The sequence below is a fragment of the Dama dama genome, chromosome 12 (assembly GCF_033118175.1).
Source record: "Dama dama isolate Ldn47 chromosome 12, ASM3311817v1, whole genome shotgun sequence".
NCBI classification, from domain to species: domain Eukaryota; kingdom Metazoa; phylum Chordata; class Mammalia; order Artiodactyla; family Cervidae; genus Dama; species Dama dama.
In genome coordinates this window covers 87152501-87174896 of record NC_083692.1, presented here as the reverse complement: position 1 = coordinate 87174896, position 22396 = coordinate 87152501, and the positions used below count along the sequence as shown (strand labels likewise).

The window sequence follows — 22396 nt, the reverse complement described above, 5'->3', positions numbered from 1 at the left end:
ATATAATTCACCACATTAACAGATTAATAAAGAAAAACTCTATGATCATCTTAATACACATCAAAATTTAAAAATCATAAAACACAACTCAACATTAATAATAAGAGAAAATCTTCTGGGCAGAATAGAAGAGAATTTTCTGACCTGATTGTTGTCTTCAACCAAAACCCCAAAGCAAACAGTGTTCTTAGTAAGGAAACTCTAGAAGTATTCTATTCATATTTCCTCATTAAAAGCAGAGACAGTTCAAGGATGACCACTCCTGCCATCACTCTTACTGCCATCACTGTTGAACATTGTTCCTGAGACCCTAGCACGTGCAATAAGAGTAAGCATGGTATAGAGAGGAGGGAGAGGGAAGGGTACCCGTCAGGTATGTATGTGACTGCAACTATCAGAAACCCTAACTAGCAGGGTTTAAACAGTGAGTTCATTTGTCTCATAAGGAATCAGGAAGTAGGGAAACTAGCGATGATGGTGCCTATACACAGCGTTGTAGCAACTCTCTTTCTGCTTTACCTTCTTTAGCATGTTTCATTCATCTGCCTCACAGCTCTAAGATGACTCCTGCAGATTTGTGCCTTAACATGGTCATTCCAGGCAGGAAGAGGGGGAAATAGTAGCACCAGTCTCTTCCCAGAAGCCCTTGGATGGGCCTCCCTTCACTTCTCACTGGTCACACGGCCACTGTTAAAGACAAGAAAGGCTGAAAGTGAACGTGCAAGCATAAGATTAGGATTAGTATTAGGATTGGGACATAAACAAAATACTTAGTATTATTGATTATGCTTGGTCTGATCCATTCATGAAATTCTGTTCTTTGAAATATATTTAATATCTGGGGCTTACTTAAAACATTACTTGTTGTTTATCTAAAGTTTAAATTTAACTGCATACCCTTTAAAAAAATTGGTCTTCCTAAATCTGGAAACCTTAGAAGCTGGGGATGTTGATACCCTGAAAAAATGTTAAGGTTCTAAAATTAGCAAGGAAAAAAGTGAGATGGCTTCTTGGGAAGCACATAACAATAAACTGCTACCACAAGAATCATACAAATATTTCCAGAAAGATAAGATTTTTTTCCCCCTGACATTGAGGCAAAATTTATCCTACAGATTTTTTCAGAATCGAAACTGAGTAGCAAAATAGGCAGTGTCCTAGGATGCAGACATTCATCAAATGCATGTGTCCCATAAAATTCAAGGCCATATGAAGTTATAAATTTAATGATTGAATTTCTGCAGGTAATGAAGAAAAACCTCCAAAAACTTTTTTTAGAGATAACCATTAACCATGGATTATCTATGTGAAATTGCAATCATATCTTTATCCTACCAAATTTCATTGAAATTTTAATAAATTCCTTTAAGAAGGAATTAATAAATTTAATTTAATAAATTTCTTTAAAATTCCTTTAAAAATTATGCCCACTTCTCAACTGCTATTTTGTTTCATCGTGGTAATTTAGCAATAAATCTCATCTGTCTGCAGGAACCTGAAAGTTAAACAGAAAGGATACTGAAGTTGCAGATAATAGGAAAAACAGGCTTTATGAGTGATTTTGGATTCATACTATCCTGGGTATACAGTGTGAACTGACCTTCAAAGTTAGAGAGCCAAGTTCAAGTGGACAACTGGGTAGGAGAGCACAGAAGTCAAGGCAAAAACTTGTAGGATGAAAATGGTGTCTTCACATACTGCAGTTGTCCCTCTGTGTCCAGGGGGATTGGCTGCTTCCAGGACCTGCTGTGGATACCCAAATCTGCAGATGCTCAAGTGTCTTCTATAAAATGGCATTGCACAGTTGGCCCTATGTATTCCTGGGTTCTGCTTCTGCAGATTCAGCCAACCGTGGATAGAAATTGGCTGAATCTGTGATACAGAATCCATTGTATAGCCAATTGTATGGCCAATTGCCTAACCTTGGGGAAGGTGGTGGGCAGTCTCACAGTATATAGGAGGATCGCTGGAAGCAGAAAAACCAGAAAGGTGGTAAAATAGGGTTTATCCAATACAACAAAAGTCTTTTGTGGAGGTGATCTCTAGTGCTAAGACAATGGAATTCCTGCTACATTTTAGGAGATGGCTGAAGACATTCCCTACAGCCTGCTTGAGGTACTGTGGGAGAACTGAGTGCTCAAAGTGGAATTCTAAATTGTATATTGATATGCTGTATTTGAAGAAAGTGAAGGTGAAAGTTGCTCAGTCATGTCTGACTCTTTGCAACCCTATGGAATTCTCTAGGCCAGAATACTGGAGTGGGTAGCCTATCCCTTCTCCAGGGGATCTTCCCAACCCAGGAATTGAACCAGGTGGATTCTTTACCTGAGCTATCAGGGAAGCCAAAGTTAAAGCCCCTCCTTTGAGCCGGAATCAAACCAGCGACCTAAGGATGACAGAAGCTTATCACCTTTACAGTCCTCTGCTCTACCAGCTGAGCTATAGAAGGGTGCTGATATTTGAAGAGTATCTCTTAATTCTTTCTAAGATTGTTGTTAGAAAACTGACAGAAAAGGGGTGGACTAAGGAAATGAGTAGAAAGAAGCCTGACTTCTTTGACTCAATTAACTATGTAAATAAATTATTTGTTCTCTTTCTTAAAAAGAGCAGTGTAAGCATTTCTCTCTCTTGAGAATGTCAGATTTGAGCTGTTTTGTAAAAGCAGCTGTGTTTGCTGCCAGGCAACAGGAGAGATTTGATTTCTCTTACAAGCATTATCTAGCATGTAGGCTTACCTCCACCATGGATTAGATGTGTTCTCCAAAAGTTGTTGCTTATAGATTTATTCCAAAAATAATGTTTACTTGTGTTTTTCACTTGCTTTATTTATCCCAAACCTCTTAAATTCCTTGGAATTGTCTTTTTAAATGATTATACATTAGAATAGTCCATCCTATATATAGTTACTGGAGAAGGAAATGGCAACCCACTCCAGTATTCTTGCCTGGAGAATCCCATGGACAGAGGAAACTGGCAGGCTACAGTCCATGGAGTCGCAAGAGTCGGACACAACTTAGCGACTAACCCAACCATCATGTACCTTTAGACTGAACTTGGGAATACAGCTATTAAAAGAAATCTTAAAGTGAAACATTTTATAAGACAAAGATAACTCTCTAAATTGCTTTCTTAAAAAATGTGCCTCTTTCTCTAGGAAGTTTGTATAGGGGAGTTGACCTTATATTCTGATGGAACTGTTTCTCTTCTAAGCTCTTTGCTTTCCTTTTGAAGTCAATGATCACAAATGTTTCATTGAATTGATACAAGAATGACTGGTAGTGAACAGTGAATGGGTGACAGAGCCACCTGACTTTTAAGGTGCAAACCCAACAGCATCAACCCAATGAATGAGTCTCTCTTTTTGGAAGAGGTAACACTTCTTCACCTCTGTCCACAGCCCCGTTTGCTGCACCCCAGAGAAAAGAGTCGATTCCAGAGGAAATGAAGACTCTCTCTCTCAAGAGACAGAGGTCAAAGGTATTCATATTCCTAACTAATAAAAGAAAATTGTTCTAATTTACAATATCCTCAGTGAGATTTTGATAAAGCGCGCATGTTATAGAGTTGTATGTTTCACATAGAACTAAATACTATTTCCGCTGCCGCTGGGATGCATTTGATTTTAAAAGGGAAGATTGTTCTGCAAGTAAACTCTACCATGACAATATCAGTAGGATCTAAAAAATTCAATCATGTTCCATTATTTCTAGACTAACTGACTCAGTTCATCTCTACTGCTATCTGGTCAAGGACCCAGGAGTCCAGAATACAAAGCTTTATATACAAATTTGTGTTACATGGGGTATATTACTGTGTGCTGTGTGCTGTAGGTACTATGCTTAGTCACTCAGTCATGTCCGACTCTTTGAGACCCCATGGACTGTAGCCCACCAGGCTCCTCTGTCCATGAAGAGTCTCCAAGCAAGAATACTAGAGTTTGTTGCCATGCCCTCCTCCAGGGGATCTTCCTAACCCAGGGACTGAACCCAGGTCTCCTGCATTGCAGGCAGATTCTTTACCATCTGAGCAACCAGGGAAGCATGTTATTGTGAGGTTTCCTTTATCATTAAGTGTAGGATAATAAAGCAAGTTCCCCAGTTTTGGACAGATAGCTTAATGCGGAAGGGAAAGGGACTCATTCTCTGACCTTAGGACCTCAGAGTACAATGCTTATCCTTATGGAGATTCTCCTGGCTTAAAGGTGCTGGACTTTTATAGCTTGCTTTCTTATGTTTATGAGCCACAGACAGACTTCTGATAATTGAAACTTTTCAACATAGAAGGAGACAGCTGGCAGTGTTTTTCTTTTTTCTTTTTTTTTTCTGGGCTTACCCTATGGGGTCATGTTTACAGCTGCTCCCGTTTAAAAAAAAAAAAAAAAAAGAAAGCGGAATTGAAGAGTGACACAGAAGAAATTAATCCCACTGTGTCTACATAGTCAACTGTTACCTGTTCTTTTGTAGACCTTGTCTTTTAACGTCCATGTCTTTCTCAAGATGTTTTCACTGTCTTTGCAGCACGGGTGGCCTGTCTCTCCTTAAGAGATTTCCAAGCTGTTTCTGTAGCAGTATGTCATGTGACACCCCAGTTGCCATGGCAAATATTTGTGTTTCGTGAAAAACGTGGGTTAAAAAAAAATTCAATGTAAATGGCCAAATCCCAAGACAGACAGGCCTTCAGGCTAGTGTTTGGCCTTCACCATCATTGTTTCTATCTCAGCTGTTTAACAGGCTGTGTGTGCAAGGCCATGGGCTAATGTGCATAATGGGACCAGGCAGGCGCACCTGTTTTGCTTCTCACCATGTTGGCACTCTCAGGCTCCACAGTTTATAGGTAACAGAGGTACAGGTAATGTAAATATGACTAAGTTTTATCCAGTGAGCGGAATACCTAAAAAAACAAAATTTCTTTTTAAATAATGACATTTCCTGAGTGCTGATTAACCCTGCCTTTAATTTCCTGTCTACTGACTTCACCAAGCTTTCCCCTAGTGCTAAAAGCAGTAGTATCTAAAGACTTTCATAATGGTCCCGAGTTGCTACATTTCTGAATTGACTCTTTAATGGTAAATGAAATTATTTATAGTCTCTGTGGAAAGTGTCCTAGCATGGAAGTTGAAAGGCTAAGAGAAAGACTGTGATAGGCCTGGCCTTGTGATAAACCCAGAATAGAGCTTGGATCAGTCCCCACCACCAGGCAGTGAGGTGCCACATAGAGAAGCCCTTTCTTGAAAATGGAACTTGGCATCTGATTATAGTTGGTTGTTTTTAATATTTATTTTGTCAAACTCTTTCTTCAAAGCAAACAGGGCTCTTGGCAAACAGAGCATCACTGTCTGGGGTGGGGAAGTTCTTTCTAATTATTAGCTCCTGCCTGCCTGGAAAGAGGGAACAGGCTGGCCCAGCAGGGAAAGCTGGGGAAGTTGGGGGGAGGGGGAGACTCTGTGCCTTCTATTTGTTTTGTAAAATTACCCATGAGAGTCATTTTGATTTAAACTGTGTCTGTTCTTCATTGTAGTGGAAAGGCAGAAAGTCAAGAGGATATCATGATAAGAAGGTTTGTAATTTGTGTGACTAGTTGAAATTTGGGGTCTGTCACCTGATGTCCCTTCCTTTTGCTTCAGGGCAGAAGTATCGGGGGCAGGTTTGACAGCTGGAGACCAACAAAAGTTCTTTCCCTCTTCTTTTATAAAAGAAATTAAATCATGTTTTCAGAAAATATGGTTCATTTAAAATGAAAAACACTCCCCCCTCCCTTTTGGGACTATTTCTCAGGCTGCAGTCCAAAAAAGTGATTTAGCATACTCAAATTTTTCTGAATCATATCAGTCTTTGACCTCTATCAAAGATTTTTGTCTTTTAAAAATACACTTAAAAATAATAAAATATAAAGAACAGATTCCAGTTGTTCTCCAGCATGTGCTTACACATGCACACAGGGATGTGCGTGTGTTCACACACGTGTGCACTGCAGTCTGCATCTATGCTATAATAGGTAAGGGTGTGGGATTTAGAGTTAAGCTGACCAAAACAAACAAGGAAACCAAAAAGCTGGAAAAATAAAATAGTCCCCACAAAGAAAAGTACATGCTAGCAAGGAACATTCCAAAGGGTCATGTGTGGGTAAAAGAAGTTTTGAACATTCAATTAGTAAGGAACAGAGCAAGAGAGAACCAGATTTTCCTCTTACTAATAGAGGAACTTTGAGCAAGTCACTTCAATTCTCCATATCCCACTTTCCTCCTCCAAGAGATTGGGATGATACCTCCTTTCTCTAGGGTGGCTATGAGGATTAGAGGTGTTATCATGTGTGGAAGTACTTTGGAATGATAAAGTACTTATTTCACAATTCACTGGTCTATTTTTTTTTATTAGTTGGAGGCTAATTACTTTACAGCATTGTAGTGGTTTTTGCCATACATTGACATGAATCAGCCAGGGATTGACATGTATTCCCCATCCCGATCCCCCCTCCCCACTCCCTCCCCATCCCATCCATCTGGGTCTTCCCAGTGCACCAGCCCTGAGCACTTGTCTCATGCATCCAACCTGGGCTGGTGATCTGTTTCACCCTTGATAGTATACTTGTTTCAATGCTATTCTCTCAGAACATCCCAGCCTCGCCTTCTCCCACAGAGTCCAAAAGTCTGTTCTGTACATCTGTATCTCTTTTTCTGTTTTGCATATAGGGTTATCATTACCATCTTTTAAAATTCCATATATATGCATTAGTATACTGTATTGGTCTTTATCTTTCTGGCTTACTTCACTCTGTATAATGGGCTCCAGTTTCATCCATCTCATTAGAACTGCTTCAAATGAGTTCTTTTTAATGGCTGAGTAATATTCCATGGTGTATATGTACCATAGCTTCCTTATCCATTCATCTGCTGATGGGCATCTAGGTTGCTTCCATGTCCTGGCAATTATAAACAGTGCTGTGATGAACATTGGGGTGCACGTGTCTCTTTCAGACCTAGTTTCCTCGGTGTGTAGGCCCAGGAGTGGAATTGCTGGGTCATATGGCAGTTCTATTTCCAGTTTTTTAAGGAATCTCCACACTGTTCTCCATAGTGGCTGTACTAGTTTGCATTCCCACCAACAGTGTAGGAGGGTTCCCTTTTCTCCACACCCTCTCCAGCATTTATTGCTTGTAGACTTTTGGATAGCAGCCATCCTGACTGGCGTGTAATGGTACCTCATTGTGGTTTTGATTTGCATTTCTCTGATAATGAGTGATGTTGAGCATCTTTTCATGTGTTTGTTAGCCATCTGTATGTCTTCTTTGGAGAAATGCCTGTTTAGTTCTTTGGCCCATTTTTTGATTGGGGCATTTATTTTTCTGGAATTGAGCTGCAGGAGTTGCTTGTATATTTTTGAGATTAATCCTTTGTCTGTTGCTTGGTTTGCTATTATTTTCTCCCATTCTGAGGGCTGTCTTTTCACCTTGCTTATAGTTTCCTCTGTTGTGCAAAAGCTTTTAAGTTTCATTAGCTCCCATTTGTTTATTTTTGCTTTTATTTCCAATATTCTGGGAGGTGGGTCAAAGAGGATTCTGCTGTGATTTATGTCGGAGAGTGTTTTGCCTATGTTTTCCTCTAGGAGTTTTATAGTTTCTGGCCTTACATTTAGATCTTTAATCCATTTTGAGTTTATTTTTGTGTATGGTGTTAGAAAGTGTTCTAGTTTCATTCTTTTACAAATGGTGACCAATTTTCCACTTGTAGAGCTAACACCCATCTTACTCAAACTCTTCCAGAAAATTGCAGAAGAAGGCAAACTTCCAAACTCATTCTATGAGGCCACCATCACCCTAATACCAAAACCAGACAAAGATGCCACAAAAAAAGAAAACTATAGGCCAATATCACTGATGAACATAGATGCAAAAATCCTTAACAAAATTCTAGCAAACAGAATCCAACAACATATTAAAAAGATCATATATCATGACCAAGTGGGCTTTATCCCAGGAATGCAAGGATTCTTTAATATCCACAAATCAGTCAATGTAATACACCACATTAACAAATTGAAAGATAAAAACCATATGATTATCTCAATAGATGCAGAGAAAGCCTTTGACAAAATTCAACATCCATTTATGATAAAAACTCTCCAGAAAGCAGGAATAGAAGGAACATACCTCAACATAATAAAAGCTATATATGACAAACCCACAGCAAACATTATCCTCAATGGTGAAAAATTGAAAGCATTTCCCTTAAATCAGGAACAAGACAAGGGTGCCCACTCTCACCACTACTATTCAACATAGTTTTGGAAGTGTTGGCCACAGCAACTAGAGCAGAAAAAGAAATAAAAGGAATCCAGATAGGAAAAGAAGAAGTAAAACTGTCACTGTTTGCAGATGATATGATCCTCTACATAGAAAACCCTAAAGACTCTACCAGACAATTGCTAGAGCTAATCAATGAATACAGTAATGTTGCAGGATATAAAATTAACACACAGAAATCCCTTGCATTCCTATACACTAACAATGAGAGAACAGAAAGAGAAATTAAGGAAACAATACCTTTCACCATTGCAACAAAAAGAATAGAATACTTAGGAGTATATCTACCTAAAGAAACAAAAGACCTATATATAGAAAACTATAAAACACTGATGAAAGAAATCAAAGAGGACACAAACAGATGGAAAAATATACCATGTTCATAGATTGGAAGAATCAACATTGTGAAAATGACTATACTACCCAAAGCAATCTATAGATTCAATGCAATCCCTATCAAGCTACCAACAGTATTTTTCACAGAACTAGAACAAATAATTTCACAATTTGTATGGAAATACAAAAAACCTCGAATAGCCAAAGCAATCTTGAGAAAGAAGAATGGAACTGGAGGAATCAACCTGCCTGACTTCAGGCTTTACTACAAAGCCACAGTCATCAAGACAGTATGATACTGGCACAAAGACAGAAATATAGATCAATGGAACAGAATAGAAAGCCCAGAGATAAATCCATGTACCTATGGACACCTTATCTTTGACAAAGGAGGCAAGGATTTACAATGGAAAAAAAACAACCTCTTTAACAAGTGGTGCTGGGAAAACTGGTCACTGGTCTATTTTTAAGAGCATCTTCTAGGCCTCCTTCTCTTGTGATCTTATCAGAATTTCAGAGGGAGTTTAGTCACCTCTTCTCAAGGAAAAAGAGTTCACGTTTTGGGTCTCTTCATACTCCTGCAGACCTGAGAGCAGACAGGGCTATATTTACAGCAGTGACAGCATACAGTCATTCTGAACCTAGACAGAGGGTGCTCCTGGACAAACTAATCAATGCAATTCAATCACCTAACTTCCCTTTACTTCTTGCTCTAAGGAAACTGTGAGCTTGCTTCTGCACCTTAAAATTAGGATGTGCTTTAAGAATACTAAGGCTTTCTCTATCTGGAATATTTCTAACAGCTCATATTGATTGTGTTCTTAAAACATGCACTAAGTGTTTTCCATACTGACTGAGTGCTCGCAGGAGCCCAGAAAAACCTCTGTACTGTCATTGCTCCTAGGCCCACACAGCTGGTAAAGAGGTAGAGAGGCTCCAGAGTTTGTGCCCTGTCCACATACCAGGTTATGAACTTTTCCTCATGGGCGGGTTTCCAGATATTATTACTACTACTTTTACTACCAGCAGCTAACATGCATGTGTACGTTATCTGTGCCAGGCACTGAACTTTTTTACAGGGAACATCTCACTTCATTTTTACAACAACTCTATGCAGTAGGTACTATTATTATTCCCATTATAGTGGGAGGACCTACATACAGGGAAGTGAAGGTCATCCAACTTGTTGGAAGGTCATCCAACAAGTGACAGAGCCAGAATGAACTGCATGACTGCCTAGAGCCCCAAACATTAGATATTTTTAAATCTCTCAATAATTTTTGATGGAACTCTTTCTAAAAGATAAATCTCTGCCTCCCTAATGTAATTTTAAAATGTTCTGTGTTCAGTATCATATATGTGTATATCCAGTTTCTGGTGTCTTTTTATTTCCTTCGTTATCAGGACAGCGGTCATCACCTCTGCTCTCAGGTCTGCTTTTATTGGCTCTAAATTCAACAGCCTTTTCTATCTCCTCGATCATCTAACTAAGTATCAATACATTTGGTTGAATGATAAGTTTGAGTCAGTCAAGTTCAGCATAAGGATCCAAGGAATAAAATAATAGACCATAGTAGAGTTCGTAGTAGTTATTTCAAGAAATTAAAAAAAAAAAAAAAAAAGGAATCTAGTTCAAAGGCTTGAAGTTGCTAAAATTACCTCTCTCAACAATTAAATCTTTTTATTATTTTAACAACTATGTTAAGATCCATTTAATTTTGATTAATATTTTAATTTAAAAAATCTACCTATATAGATAAAACAAGCAAAGAAATACATTTATGGGACATAAGAGTCCAGGTTAAATTCATGAGTGTATTTGCTTCTGAGAATGGTGGAGGGAGAGGAATGAGCTAAAATGAAATATAGAGGACTTCAGTTGTACCTAATGTTTTGTTTCCTTTATTTAAACATATAGAAATATATAAATAATTTAAATATATTTTAATGTATGATATAATTATAAATGTATAAAATGTACTGCATTTTAAATATTAAAAATTTAAATATATATATTTTTGTCTTCTTTGCTTCATATATACATATATGTGTGTGTATATATCTCTCATGTATCTCTATTATATATAATCTGTATTATCTAACAGTAGGACTTCACAGAACAACATAATTCATCCTCATGGAGGTCCTCCTGACTTAAAGATACTGGATTTTCTTAGTTTACTCTCACAAGTTTATCAGTCATGGATATATATATATGTATGTATGACATATATATGTGACAAAATATGTAATATATATATGTCAAAGAAGACAAAAGATTAATGTATGTCCACAATAGATGTTTTTATTATCCTCTATACTTTTATGTAGTCTAGAGACTTTTCCCAAACTAAAGGAAAAGAAATAGAAAAAGAAAATCCTATTTCTTAAGCCATATACTCTATTGTAAAATATCTTTTGGTGTAGAAAGATTAGGTTTGAGTGGTAACACTGTAATATCAAATGTGGGGTCTTCTTTTAGTCATTTTGCAATATTGTTACTGTCTTTAGTATTTTCCCATCATATATTCTTAATCCTCTTTTTAGAAAACTATATTTTACACTATAGCTGAACTATTTTAATCAAGCAACACATGTGACATTGAACATATGATTGCCCTGCAGTCTCCTTTCCCCTATCTGTATAAAAAGATATTAGACCAGGTCATTGTTTTTAAGCAGTTTCCACGCCCCCTATGACGCTCACCCTGATGGCCCTAGGAAAAGGAGAAAGGCAGAAGCCATTACTTGATTGTTTGACATTAAATTATAAATGTCAAATTATTGACAAGTATTAAAGTTATTAATAAAAAGCTTCCAGTTTTGTTATAAATAAAACTGCCATGAACATCTTTCAAATTTGTGCATAAATCTTCGTCAGTCAGTCAGTTCAGTCGCTCAGTCGTGTTTGACTCTTTGAGACCCCATGGACTACAGCATAGCAGGCTTTCCTGTCCATCACCAACTCCTGGAGTTTACTCAAACTCCTGTCCATCGAGTCGGTGATTGCCATCCAACCATCTCATCCTCTGTCATCCCCTTCTCCTCCTACCTTCAGTCTTTCCCAGCATCAGTGTCTTTTCCAGTGAGTCAGTTCTTCGCATCACACGATCAAAGTATTGGAGCTTCAGCTTCAGTGTCAGTCCTTCCAATGAATATTCAGGTCTGATTTCCTTTAGGATTGACTGGTTGGATCTCCTTGCAGTCCAAGAGACTTTCAAGAGTCTTCTCCAGTAATAGAAACTCCTTGGTCAAAGGATACAGACATTTTCAGATACAAATAACCAAAATATTAGTGCTCCAAACTTGAAGCTATGAGTTTACAAATAATTTGTGTGATCATAGAACAGCATTGAGCTATAAACCTAGCCCAAGTGGCTTTGAGTTTAAATTTTACTGTTCACTCACTCATTCATTCATTCAGAGATTCTCTATTGACCTTTCACAGTGGGTCAGGCAGTGTACTAGGTACTAGGAATATAGCAGTGAACAAAACAAATCAAGTTTTTGCCTTCTTTGGATTTATATTCTAATAAGGGAAGAGGAAAGTTGTTTATTTTAACATGAGGTAGTGGCGAATGCTATGAATTAGAATAAAGTAGAATATATTGGATTGGCCAAAAATTTCCTTTGATTTTTAAGTAACAGTGAAAGACACATCTTTCATTTTCACTAAAAACTTTATTGACCAACATATTTGCTCTTTTGTTCCACTATCTTCTGCCATTTTCCAGGCAACTTCATAATTCCATCTTCCCAATAGTTTGTTCTATTTGAGCAAAGAACTGGTCCAGGTGCCTTTTACAGTCTTCCAGGCATTTGAAATTTTTTCCATTAAGAGAATTCTATAAAGACCAAAATAAATGGACATCCAAAGATGCAATGTCTGGTGAATACGGTGGATGAATCAGAACTTCCCAGCCAAGCTGTAACAGCTTTTGCCTGGTCATCAAAGAAATGTGGTTGTACATTATCCTGATGGAAGGTTATACATTTTCTGTTGACTAATTCCAGATGATTTTCACTGAGTGCTGCTTTCACTTGGCCTACTTGGGAGCAGTTCTTGGAATTAACCATTTAGTTTTCCAGAAGGAGCTTATAATAGAGGACTGACTCCCTTCCAGTTCCACCATATACACATCGCCTTCTTTGGATGAAGACTGGCCTTTGGTATGGTTTTTGTTGGTTCATTTTGCTTGTCCCATGATCTCTTCTGTTCCCCATTATTGCACAGCATACATTTTTTTCATCACCCATCACGATTTGTTTAAAAATGGAATGTTTTTGTTACATTTAAGTAGAGAATTGCATTTGGAAATACAGTCAAGAAGGTTTTTTTCCCCCCTTATGTGGAACCCAAACATCAAAGCAAAAACATACCCAAGCTGGTGCAAATGATTCTCAGTGCTTGATTTGGATATTTTGAGTATGTCAGCCATCTCCTACATGGTATAATGTAAATTGTTCTCAGTTAATGTCTCAGTTTGATCACTGTCAACTTCAACTCATCTGGCCAATTGTGGAGCATTGGCCAGTGAGAAATCCCTAGCATGGAACTTCACAAACCACTTTTGACACAATCCATAGTCACAGCACCTTCTTCATTCACTGCACAAATCTTTTTTTTTTTTTTCTTTTTTTTTTTCATTTATTTTTATTAGTTGGAGGCTAGTTACTTTACAATATTGTACTGGTTTTTGTCATACATTGACATGAATCAGCCATGGATTTACATGTATTCCCCATCCCGATCCCCCCTCCCACCTCCCTCTCTACCCGATCCCTCGGGGTCTTCCCAGTGCACCAGGCCCGAGCACTTGTCTCATGCATCCAACCTGGGCTGGTGATCTGTTTCACCCTAGATAATATACATGTTTCGATGCTGTTCTCTTGAAACATCCCACCCTCACCTTCTCCCACAGAGTCCAAAAGTCTGTTCTGTACATCTGTGTCTCTTTTTCTGTTTTGCATATAGGGTTATCATTACCATCTTTCTAAATTCCATATATATGTGTTTGTATACTACAATGGTCTTTATCTTTCTGGCTTACTTCACTCTGTATAATGGGCTCCAGTTTCATCCATCTCATTAGAACTGATTCAAATGAATTCTTTTTAATGGCTGAGTAATATTCCATGGTGTATATGTACCACAGCTTCCTTATCCATTCGTCTGCTGATGGGCATCTAGGTTGCTTCCATGTCCTGGCTATTATAAACAGTGCTGTGATGAACATTGGGGTGCATGTGTCTCTTTCAGATCTGGTTTCCTCGGTGTGTATGCCCAGAAGTGGGATTGCTGGGTCATATGGCAGTTCTATTTCCAGTTTTTTAAGGAATCTCCACACTGTTCTCCATAGCGGCTGTACTAGTTTGCATTCCCACTAACAGTGTAGGAGGGTTCCCTTTTCTCCACACCCTCTCCAGCATTTATTGCTCGTAGACTTTTGGATAGCAGCCATCCTGACTGGCGTGTAATGGTACCTCATTGTGGTTTTGATTTGCATTTCTCTGATAATGAGTGATGTTGAGCATCTTTTCATGTGTTTGTTAGCCATCTGTATGTCTTCTTTGGAGAAATGTCTGTTTAGTTCTTTGGCCCATTTTTTGACTGGGTCATTTATTTTTCTGGAATTGAGCTGCAGGAGTTGCTTGTATATTTTTGAGATTAGTCCTTTGTCTGTTGCTTGGTTTGCTATTATTTTCTCCCATTCTGAGGGCTGTCTTTTCACCTTGCTTATAGTTTCCTTTGTTGTGCAAAAGCTTTTAAGTTTCATTAGCTCCCATTTGTTTATTTTTGCTTTTATTTCCAATATTCTGGGAGGTGGGTCAAAGAGGATCCTGCTGTGATTTATGTCGGAGAGTGTTTTGCCTATGTTTTCCTCTAGGAGTTTTATAGTTTCTGGTCTTACATTTAGATCTTTAATCCATTTTGAGTTTATTTTTGTGTATGGTGTTAGAAAGTGTCCTAGTTTCATTCTTTTACAAGTGGTTGGCCAGTTTTCCCAGCACCATTTGTTAAAGAGGTTGTCTTTTTTCCATTGTATGTCCTTGCCTCCTTTGTCGAAGATAAGGTGTCCATAGGTTCGTGGATTTATCTCTGGGCTTTCTATTCTGTTCCATTGATCTATATTTCTGTCTTTCTGCACAAATCTTTTTTTGAACTTCAGCTGCATTTTTACCTTTCCTGAAATAATAAAGCATAATATGCCACAATGTCTTTTTTCTTCCATCTTCAATATTAAAATGGCTATACAAAAAATTCACCCATGTGGGGGCTTCCCTGGTGGTCCAGAGGTTAAGAATCCACCTTGCAAGGCGGGGGACACTGGTCAGTCCCTGGTCTGGAAAGATCCTAAATGCTGTAGAACAACGAAGCCCATGCACCACAACTACTGGGCCTGCACTCTATTGCACTCAAGTCACAGCTGCCGAGCCCACGTGCCTAGACCCTGTGCTCTGCAACAAGAGAAGCCACTGCGATAAGAAGCCCACACACTTCGCAACTAGAGATCAGCCCCCACTCACAAATAGAGAAAGCCCTTGCCCAGCAATAAGACCCAACATAGCCAAATTTCTTTTTTTAAAAAATGAAAAAAGAAAATTCACCAATTTTGATTTTTTTTTAATGCACCTGATATGACAGCTGGCACAATACATTCTAACAAAATTGTTTCAAATGAAGTTAAGGACAACTAAGTTCTACTAGAACCATCTTATAGAAAAAAACTGAACAAACCGTTTAGACTGTCCAATATATGTAGGTATAGAGAGCGTGACAAGATGAGGTATTATAAGAATTCTGCAAGTGTTTAGCGATCTGTGATCAACAGACTTGCTGTACACACATTTTTCCTCGAGAAAATTGTCACGTCAGACTTGACTTTGGTGACGATAGAGGGCCTTCTCAAGGCTTGCTCTTTTTCCTTTATGTATAGAGAAGGTGATACTGTGGTGTTTTCCTCAGGAAACTAGAAACCCAGGCTGCTCTGGATTCCCGTCCTATTCGGTACATGTCCCTAGCAGGTTCTACCCAGCCAGCATAATTGTCCAAGAGGCCCTGACCTGTGGCACGTTCTCTCAGAGAGTAACAGAAGGGTAGCAGGAAAGATGAGATCAATGCAGCAGTAAAACAAAATGTGTCTCTGGAAAAGGGAACTTTACATTTGACTAAATACAGATTCCATCTATTTAAAAAATCTTCTCGATTTTGTTGTTTGATCTTCAGTCAGAACTGGATCCATTGAGTGGTTTTGCTCCAAAAGAATGCAACCAGCGATGAGGATATTTTTTTCTCCTCAGGAAGTGTTTTAGAGTTCAGGAAAAACCATTTAAATAAAGATAGATTTCAAAACAATTACAGAAACTATCCCTGGAGGATTGCTGCTGATCTGAGTGGCCTTTACACTCAACTCAATGAGTTCTCTATTTTTGCTGTTTATTCTCTTTGTAAAGGTGAAGGGCTCTGACTCTCACTTTTAACTGACCCTTAAGGCTTATGCAGTTTCTATGTCCTACAAACTGAGAGTGGTTCTGTTGATTTGCTGACCCAAAATACTGGACTATCTCCTTTTGGGATTCTCTCCCCATAACCATCTTTACACCGAGTTGGTGCAGGTAGCTATTTCACTACTGTAGTTTGTAAGTTGCTAGAATTTCCTGTATAAAAGTTAGAAAAGGGGGGAAAAGAGACAAACCTGGGTGTCTTTCATGGTACATGAAGTAAAGCTATTGGAGATGTTTGCCTTTGATTTGATGGCCTGACTAGCTCCAGGAGTGTATTAAACACAGATAGTACTGGAGAGGTAACACTTTAAGTCAGAGAGACATAGGGCGTCAAAATTAGAAGTGCCCTGTTGTAAATTGAAACCCCATGAGAGAAGTGACTTCCTAAGGCCACAGAGGAAGGTGGTGATAACCTGGCTCCTCAGTATTCTTCAAATCCATCACTTTTCCACCACACCATGGTTCTCTGGCATGTTCACCAGGGTTGGTTTAACAGGCAGTGGAAGAGTCTTTACGTATATTCTAATCTTCACAACAACTTCATAGGAACCTCTCATTTTTACAGATAAGAAATGTGTCAGAAAGGCCGTTGTCATAGTCCACTCAGGCTGCTATAATGAAATATCATGGAGTGTGTGGCTTAAACAGCAAACATTAATTCTCACAGTTCTGGAGGCTGGCAGTCCAAGGTCAGGGTGCCAGTCTGGCTGGGTTCTGATGAGAGCCTTCTTTCTGGTTTGAAAATGGCTGCCTTCTTGTTGTATCTTCACATGGTAGAGAAAGAGATCTCTTTTGTCTCTTCTCATAAGGGCACTAATCTCATCATGAAGACTCCACTCTCACATCCTCATTACCTCTCAAAGGCCCTATCTCTGGGGACTGAGGCTTCAACATATGAAATTTGTGAGGACACAAACATTTAGTCTATAGCAGATGGTAAGTTGTCCAAGAATACATAGCACATAGTGGCAGAGCTTGGACTTGATCCCAGGTTGGAAAGACTTCAAGGCCAAGGCTCATTTCCCTGGACCCACAATATCTTATTTGGGTTAAAGGTGAGGCCAGTGACATTCAGGACTCCTCATGCTCTAAAGTTCAGGTGTGTGATTGTGCTCAATTCCCGAACCCTGATGAGGTCAGCTGTTGTCTCTGAATATTGTATGTATCTATCAAACAAGTCTAGCAAGCTGAGGTCTTGGTGTCTGTTCTGTACAAACCTTAACACACTGTAAACCCTTAGTGAATATTAAAGAACAGGCCAGACAAATGGCATCCCTGGTCATCAGGGAGTAATGAATTCTCCAACTCTGGAGGTCACTCCACTCATACTCGGAACTAAGCTCTCTGTTAGAGCCGTAATAGCAGGAAGAACTTAATCTTTTTCACACAGTGGACCTGGTTAGGTTAATTACTAGTGGATATGTTTGATTGTTTGAGAAACTGAACATTGGCTAATAGATTCAAAAGTGGTTTAGTCTATCCTTCTTTGCAAATCATTCTCTAAAGGTGATATCCATGTTGGATTATCCCAAAAACTGGACCATTTACCACCAGGAGATCGTGTTTAAACCCAATTTAGAGATCCTTGGCTACAGTTTAGTCCTATATCCACATGCTATCCGCATGTTTGAAAAGAACATTTTTGATGAAAACATTCAGATTAAATTTAAACACCTGCCTTTTTTTTCCTGGAATTTTTCTTTGAGGCAGTTATGTCTGAATTTTAGAAGCTAATACTGGGCCTGTCTTTTTTGCTTCACATCTGTGACTTACTGATATATGTAATCATCATCTGCACTGGTCATAGCAAACACCCTCTTCCAACACCCTCTGACAACAGATGACTCTACACATGGACTGATATCACCAGATAGTCAATACCAAAATCAGATTGATTATATTCTTTGTAGCCGAAGATGGAGAAGCTCTATGTAGTCAGCAAAAACAAGACTGGGAGCTGACTGTGGCTCAGATCATGAATTCCTGATTGCAAAATTCAGACTTAAATTGAAGAACGTAGGGAAAACCATTAGGCCATTCAGGTATGACCTAAATCACATCCCTTACGATTATAGAGTAGAAGTGATTAATAGACTCAAAGGATTAGATCTGATAGGCAGAGTGTCTGAAGAACTATGGATGGAGGTTCATAACATTATACAGGAGGCAGTGATCAAAACCACCCCCAAGAAAAAGAAATACAAAAAGGGAAAATGGTTGTCTGAGGAGGCCTTACAAATAGCTGAGAAAAGAAGAAGCAAAAGGCAAAGGAGAAAAGGAAAGATATACCCATCTGAATGCAGAATTCCAAAGAATAGCAAGAAGAGATAAGAATTCCTTTTTAAGTGAAGAGTATAAAGACATAGAGGAAATAATAGAATGGGAAAGACTAAAGCTCTCTTCAAGGAAATTAGAGATATCAAGGGAAAATTTCATGCAAAGATGGGCACAATAAAGGACAGAAATGGTATGGACCTAACAGAAGCAGAAGATATTAAGAAGAGGTGGCAAGAATACACAGAGGAACTATACAAAAAAATCTTTATGACCTGGATAACCAGAATGGTGTGATTACTCACCTAGAGTCAGACATCCTGTAGCATGAAGTCAAGTGGGCCTTAGGAAGCATCACTACGAACAAAGCTAGTGGAGGTGATGGAATTCCAGCTGAGCTATTTCAAATCCTAAAAGATGAATCTGTGAAAGTGCTGCACTCAATATGCCAGCAAATTTGGAAACTCAGTGGTGGCCACAGGACTGGAAAAGGTCAGTTTTTATTCCAATCCCAAAGAAGAGCAGTGCCAAAGAATGTTCAGACTACCACACAATTGCACTCATTTCACATGCTAGCAAAGTAATGCTCAAAATCCTTCAAGCTAGGCTTCAACTGTGTGAACCAAGAACTTCTAGATATTCAAGCTGGATTTAGAAAAGGCAGAGGAACTAGAGATCAAATTGCCAACATCTGTTGGGTCTAGAAAAAGCAAGAGAATTCCAGAAAAACATCTACTCCTGCTTCATTGACTATGCTTTTTAGCATAGTGTGGATCACAATAAACTTGGAAAATTCTTAAAGCGATGGGAATACCAGACCACCTTACCTGCCTCCTGAGAAACCTGTATGTAGGTCAAAAAGCAACAGTTAGAACTGGATATGGAACAACAGACTGGTTCCAGATTGGAGAAGGACTATGTTAAGACTGTATATTGTCACCTTGCTTATTTCACTTATATGCAGAGTACATCATGAGAAATGCCAGGCTGGATGAAGCACAAGCTGGAATCAAGATTGCAGGCAGAAATATCAGTAACTTCAGATATGCAGATGACACCACCCTTATGGCAGAAAGCAAAGAGGAACTAAAAAGCCTCTTTATGAAGGTGAAAAAGGAGAGTGAAAAAGCTGGCATAAAACTCAACATTCTAAAAACTAAGATCATGGCATCTGGTCCCATCACTTCATGGCTAAAAATGGGGAAACAATGGAAACAGTGAGAGATTTTATTTTCTTGGGCTCTAAATTACTGTGGAAGATGACTGTAGCCATAAAATTAAAATTAAAAGATGCTTGCTCCTTGGAAGAAAAGCTATGACAAACCCAGACAGTATATTAAAAAACAGAGACATTACTTTGCTGACAAAAGTTTGTATAGTCAAAGCTATGATTTTTCCAGTGGTCATGTACAGATGTGAAAGTTGAACAATAAAAAAGGCTGAGCACCAAAGAATTGATGCCTTTGAACTGTGGTGTTGGAGAAGACTCTTAAGAGTCCCTTGGACAGTGAGGAGATCAAACGAGTCAATCATAATGAAAATCAACCCTGAATATTCATTGGAAGGACTGATGCTGAAGCTCCAATACTTTGCCTATCTGGCGCAAGGAGCCAACTCATTGGAAAAGACTCTGATGCTGGGAAAGATTGACAGCAGGAGGGGAAGGGGACAGAGGAGGATGAGATGGTTGGATGGCATTACCGACACACTGGACATGAGTTTGAGCAAACTCCAGGTAATCACGAAGAACAGGGAAGCCTGGCATGCTGCAGTCCATGGGATCGCAAAGAGTCGGACCTGACTCAGTGACTGAACAACATCCTGCCTTTCTGCTTGTTTTAGACTTAGAATTTTTAATCTAAATAACTGCTCCAAAAACTCTCAAAGTCACCTAGTTAGTAATTCTACTTTGCAAATGAAGAAGAGAATTTCCAAGCTAGTTGATTCAGTTAGAACAGGATGCTAATAGTTAGGCCACAGCCACAGATTTGGACTCTATGTGGGCCAATTAGTAAGGGCAGGCTTCTCACAAAGGTGTGACTGGTGTCCCAAAAAGGACCAGCTGAGTATGCAGATGGCGCAAAAGACAGCAATCACTGCTAGAAGGAAACAGTGGCTATTGAGTCGGTAGCACTGCATTGTAGTACAGCACATCTTAAACAAAAGAGAGGAGAGAGAAAGAGGCTGGGAGGAGAAGAGGAAGGAGAGGAAAAAGAAGAGAGAGAAAGAAAAGAAGAAAGGAAGGAGAGAGTGGGGGAGGGGAGGAGGGAGAGAATGAGGAAGGAAGGAGGAAAGAAAGCAACAAATAATTGCCGACAAGTTCATGGAGATAAATAGTAAGGGAAGGATGGCAGAAGGAACCAGGACCTGAAGCATGGTGTGACCTTTAATCAGGGCTCTTATTCCTAGCAGGCTGTGAAGCAGCTTTGTCTTTACCTGCTCAATGGATCTCACAATGCTGATGCACTGCTTTAATTTGGGAAGCCTTTCTCTTGAGAGACATGTCTTTTCTTGCTCTAAGTCTAAAGTGTTCCCAAGTGTGGCATTCTCCATGACAGATGTACTACAGTTATGCTTTAGCTGACTCTAAACCCATAGCTTCCCCGTGCCTGAGTGGTCTATTTGATGTCCAAGAGTGTGTTTCCTTTGAGAGCATGTCTTTACTGGAATATCATCCAAGAAGGTAGGGAGGTGTAATCCCTTTGTTCTAAAACAGCCCCTGTGCAATTCAGTCACCCCATCCCCACTGCACAGCTATTCTTTCAAAAGGTCTTAGATGCATTTGCTGCTGTATTCAATGCCCTAGACATACTCCCTGGAAGGGCAATAGAGGCTGTCCAATAGAGGCTTAAGAGTCCACACCTTTCTAAACTTCTCCCAAGATCACTCCAATTCCACACGACTCATTGTAAAGAAAAGAAATTTCAAAATTAGTTTAACGTTACCAAGGAGACAAGACTCTCTGGTGAATCTCGTCCATAACTGTACTTCTTATAGGAATCTCAGGGTCTTGTTCACAAAATCAACCACATAACTGGCAGGACCAGCCAGTTCCGTACGTCTGTGATTATTTTGCATGTCTTTTCTTCAGTGATGAAGTACTGCCATTCTTCTCTGAATTCTGACTTCCCCACCATCTTTTTCTTGAAGGAAGGCAGAAATGTAGCCAAGTGATACTGCTTTTGGAACATGTGCCCCTTGTCTTCTACCAGGAGCTGAGCTCTTCCTGCCAGGGTTGATGTCTGCCGAAGGAGGCATTGCTTCTCTAACTCCCTCTTGCCCGTCCCAGAAAAAGGAATTTGTTTCCATCTACCAAATAGTTTGCATTCTCTTTTAGAGCCTTGATTAGCTCAGAAAGGGCTAGAGTCTTGGTAAAATGCTTTCTCCATTGTTCTTATGCCTATAATGACTCAAAAAGTATGCAAAAGTTTGTTGCTATAAAAATATGCTTCAAAATTCAAGGAAATTACTCCCCCTCAAACTTAACACTTGCTTTTCAGCATTTTTACTTGAGATGGCAGCCTAATTAATTATTCCACTGCCTGGAGCCTAAGAAAAGAAAAAAAATTGGAAGGTGATTTTTTCCCCCTTGTTTCCTTACTGTGGTTTTATTGTAAATATATCTCTTGGCTTGCTTTTCTCTTACCTTTCTGCTTTGAATTTGTTAGTTAATATCAGTTAACATTTGTTTAGTAAAGACAAAGCATGAACAATTTAACATAGTAATACTCAGCATAGTGCTGTGGAATAATAGTCATTGATAAATTAACTGGGTCTTTTTTTCCTTTGTGTTTTGTGAAAATTCTTCAAAATGCAGAGAGCAATATAATCTATAATCTGGTAGAGATGAAGTTTATGCACCTGAAAATGTTGACATATTGAAGACTATTTGTTCCTTAAATCCTTTAGCGAGAAGCTGTCAGCACAGTAAGTTGATACTTAGTTGACTAAGGAGAAGGCAGGACCTGAAACACCTAGGCCC

The 22396-nt window shown here is 39.0% G+C and overlaps 1 protein-coding gene across 1 annotated transcript in view; it reads left to right on the top strand.

Moving 5' to 3' along the window:
* Positions 1–22396, top strand: part of IQCH (IQ motif containing H) — a 228544-nt gene that overhangs the window by 92747 nt on the left and 113401 nt on the right. The window contains exons 9-10 of the mRNA XM_061158509.1: positions 3398–3477; positions 5518–5556. Coding sequence (XP_061014492.1) covers positions 3398–3477; positions 5518–5556 — 119 coding nt within the window. The remainder of the gene's footprint in view (positions 1–3397; positions 3478–5517; positions 5557–22396) is intronic.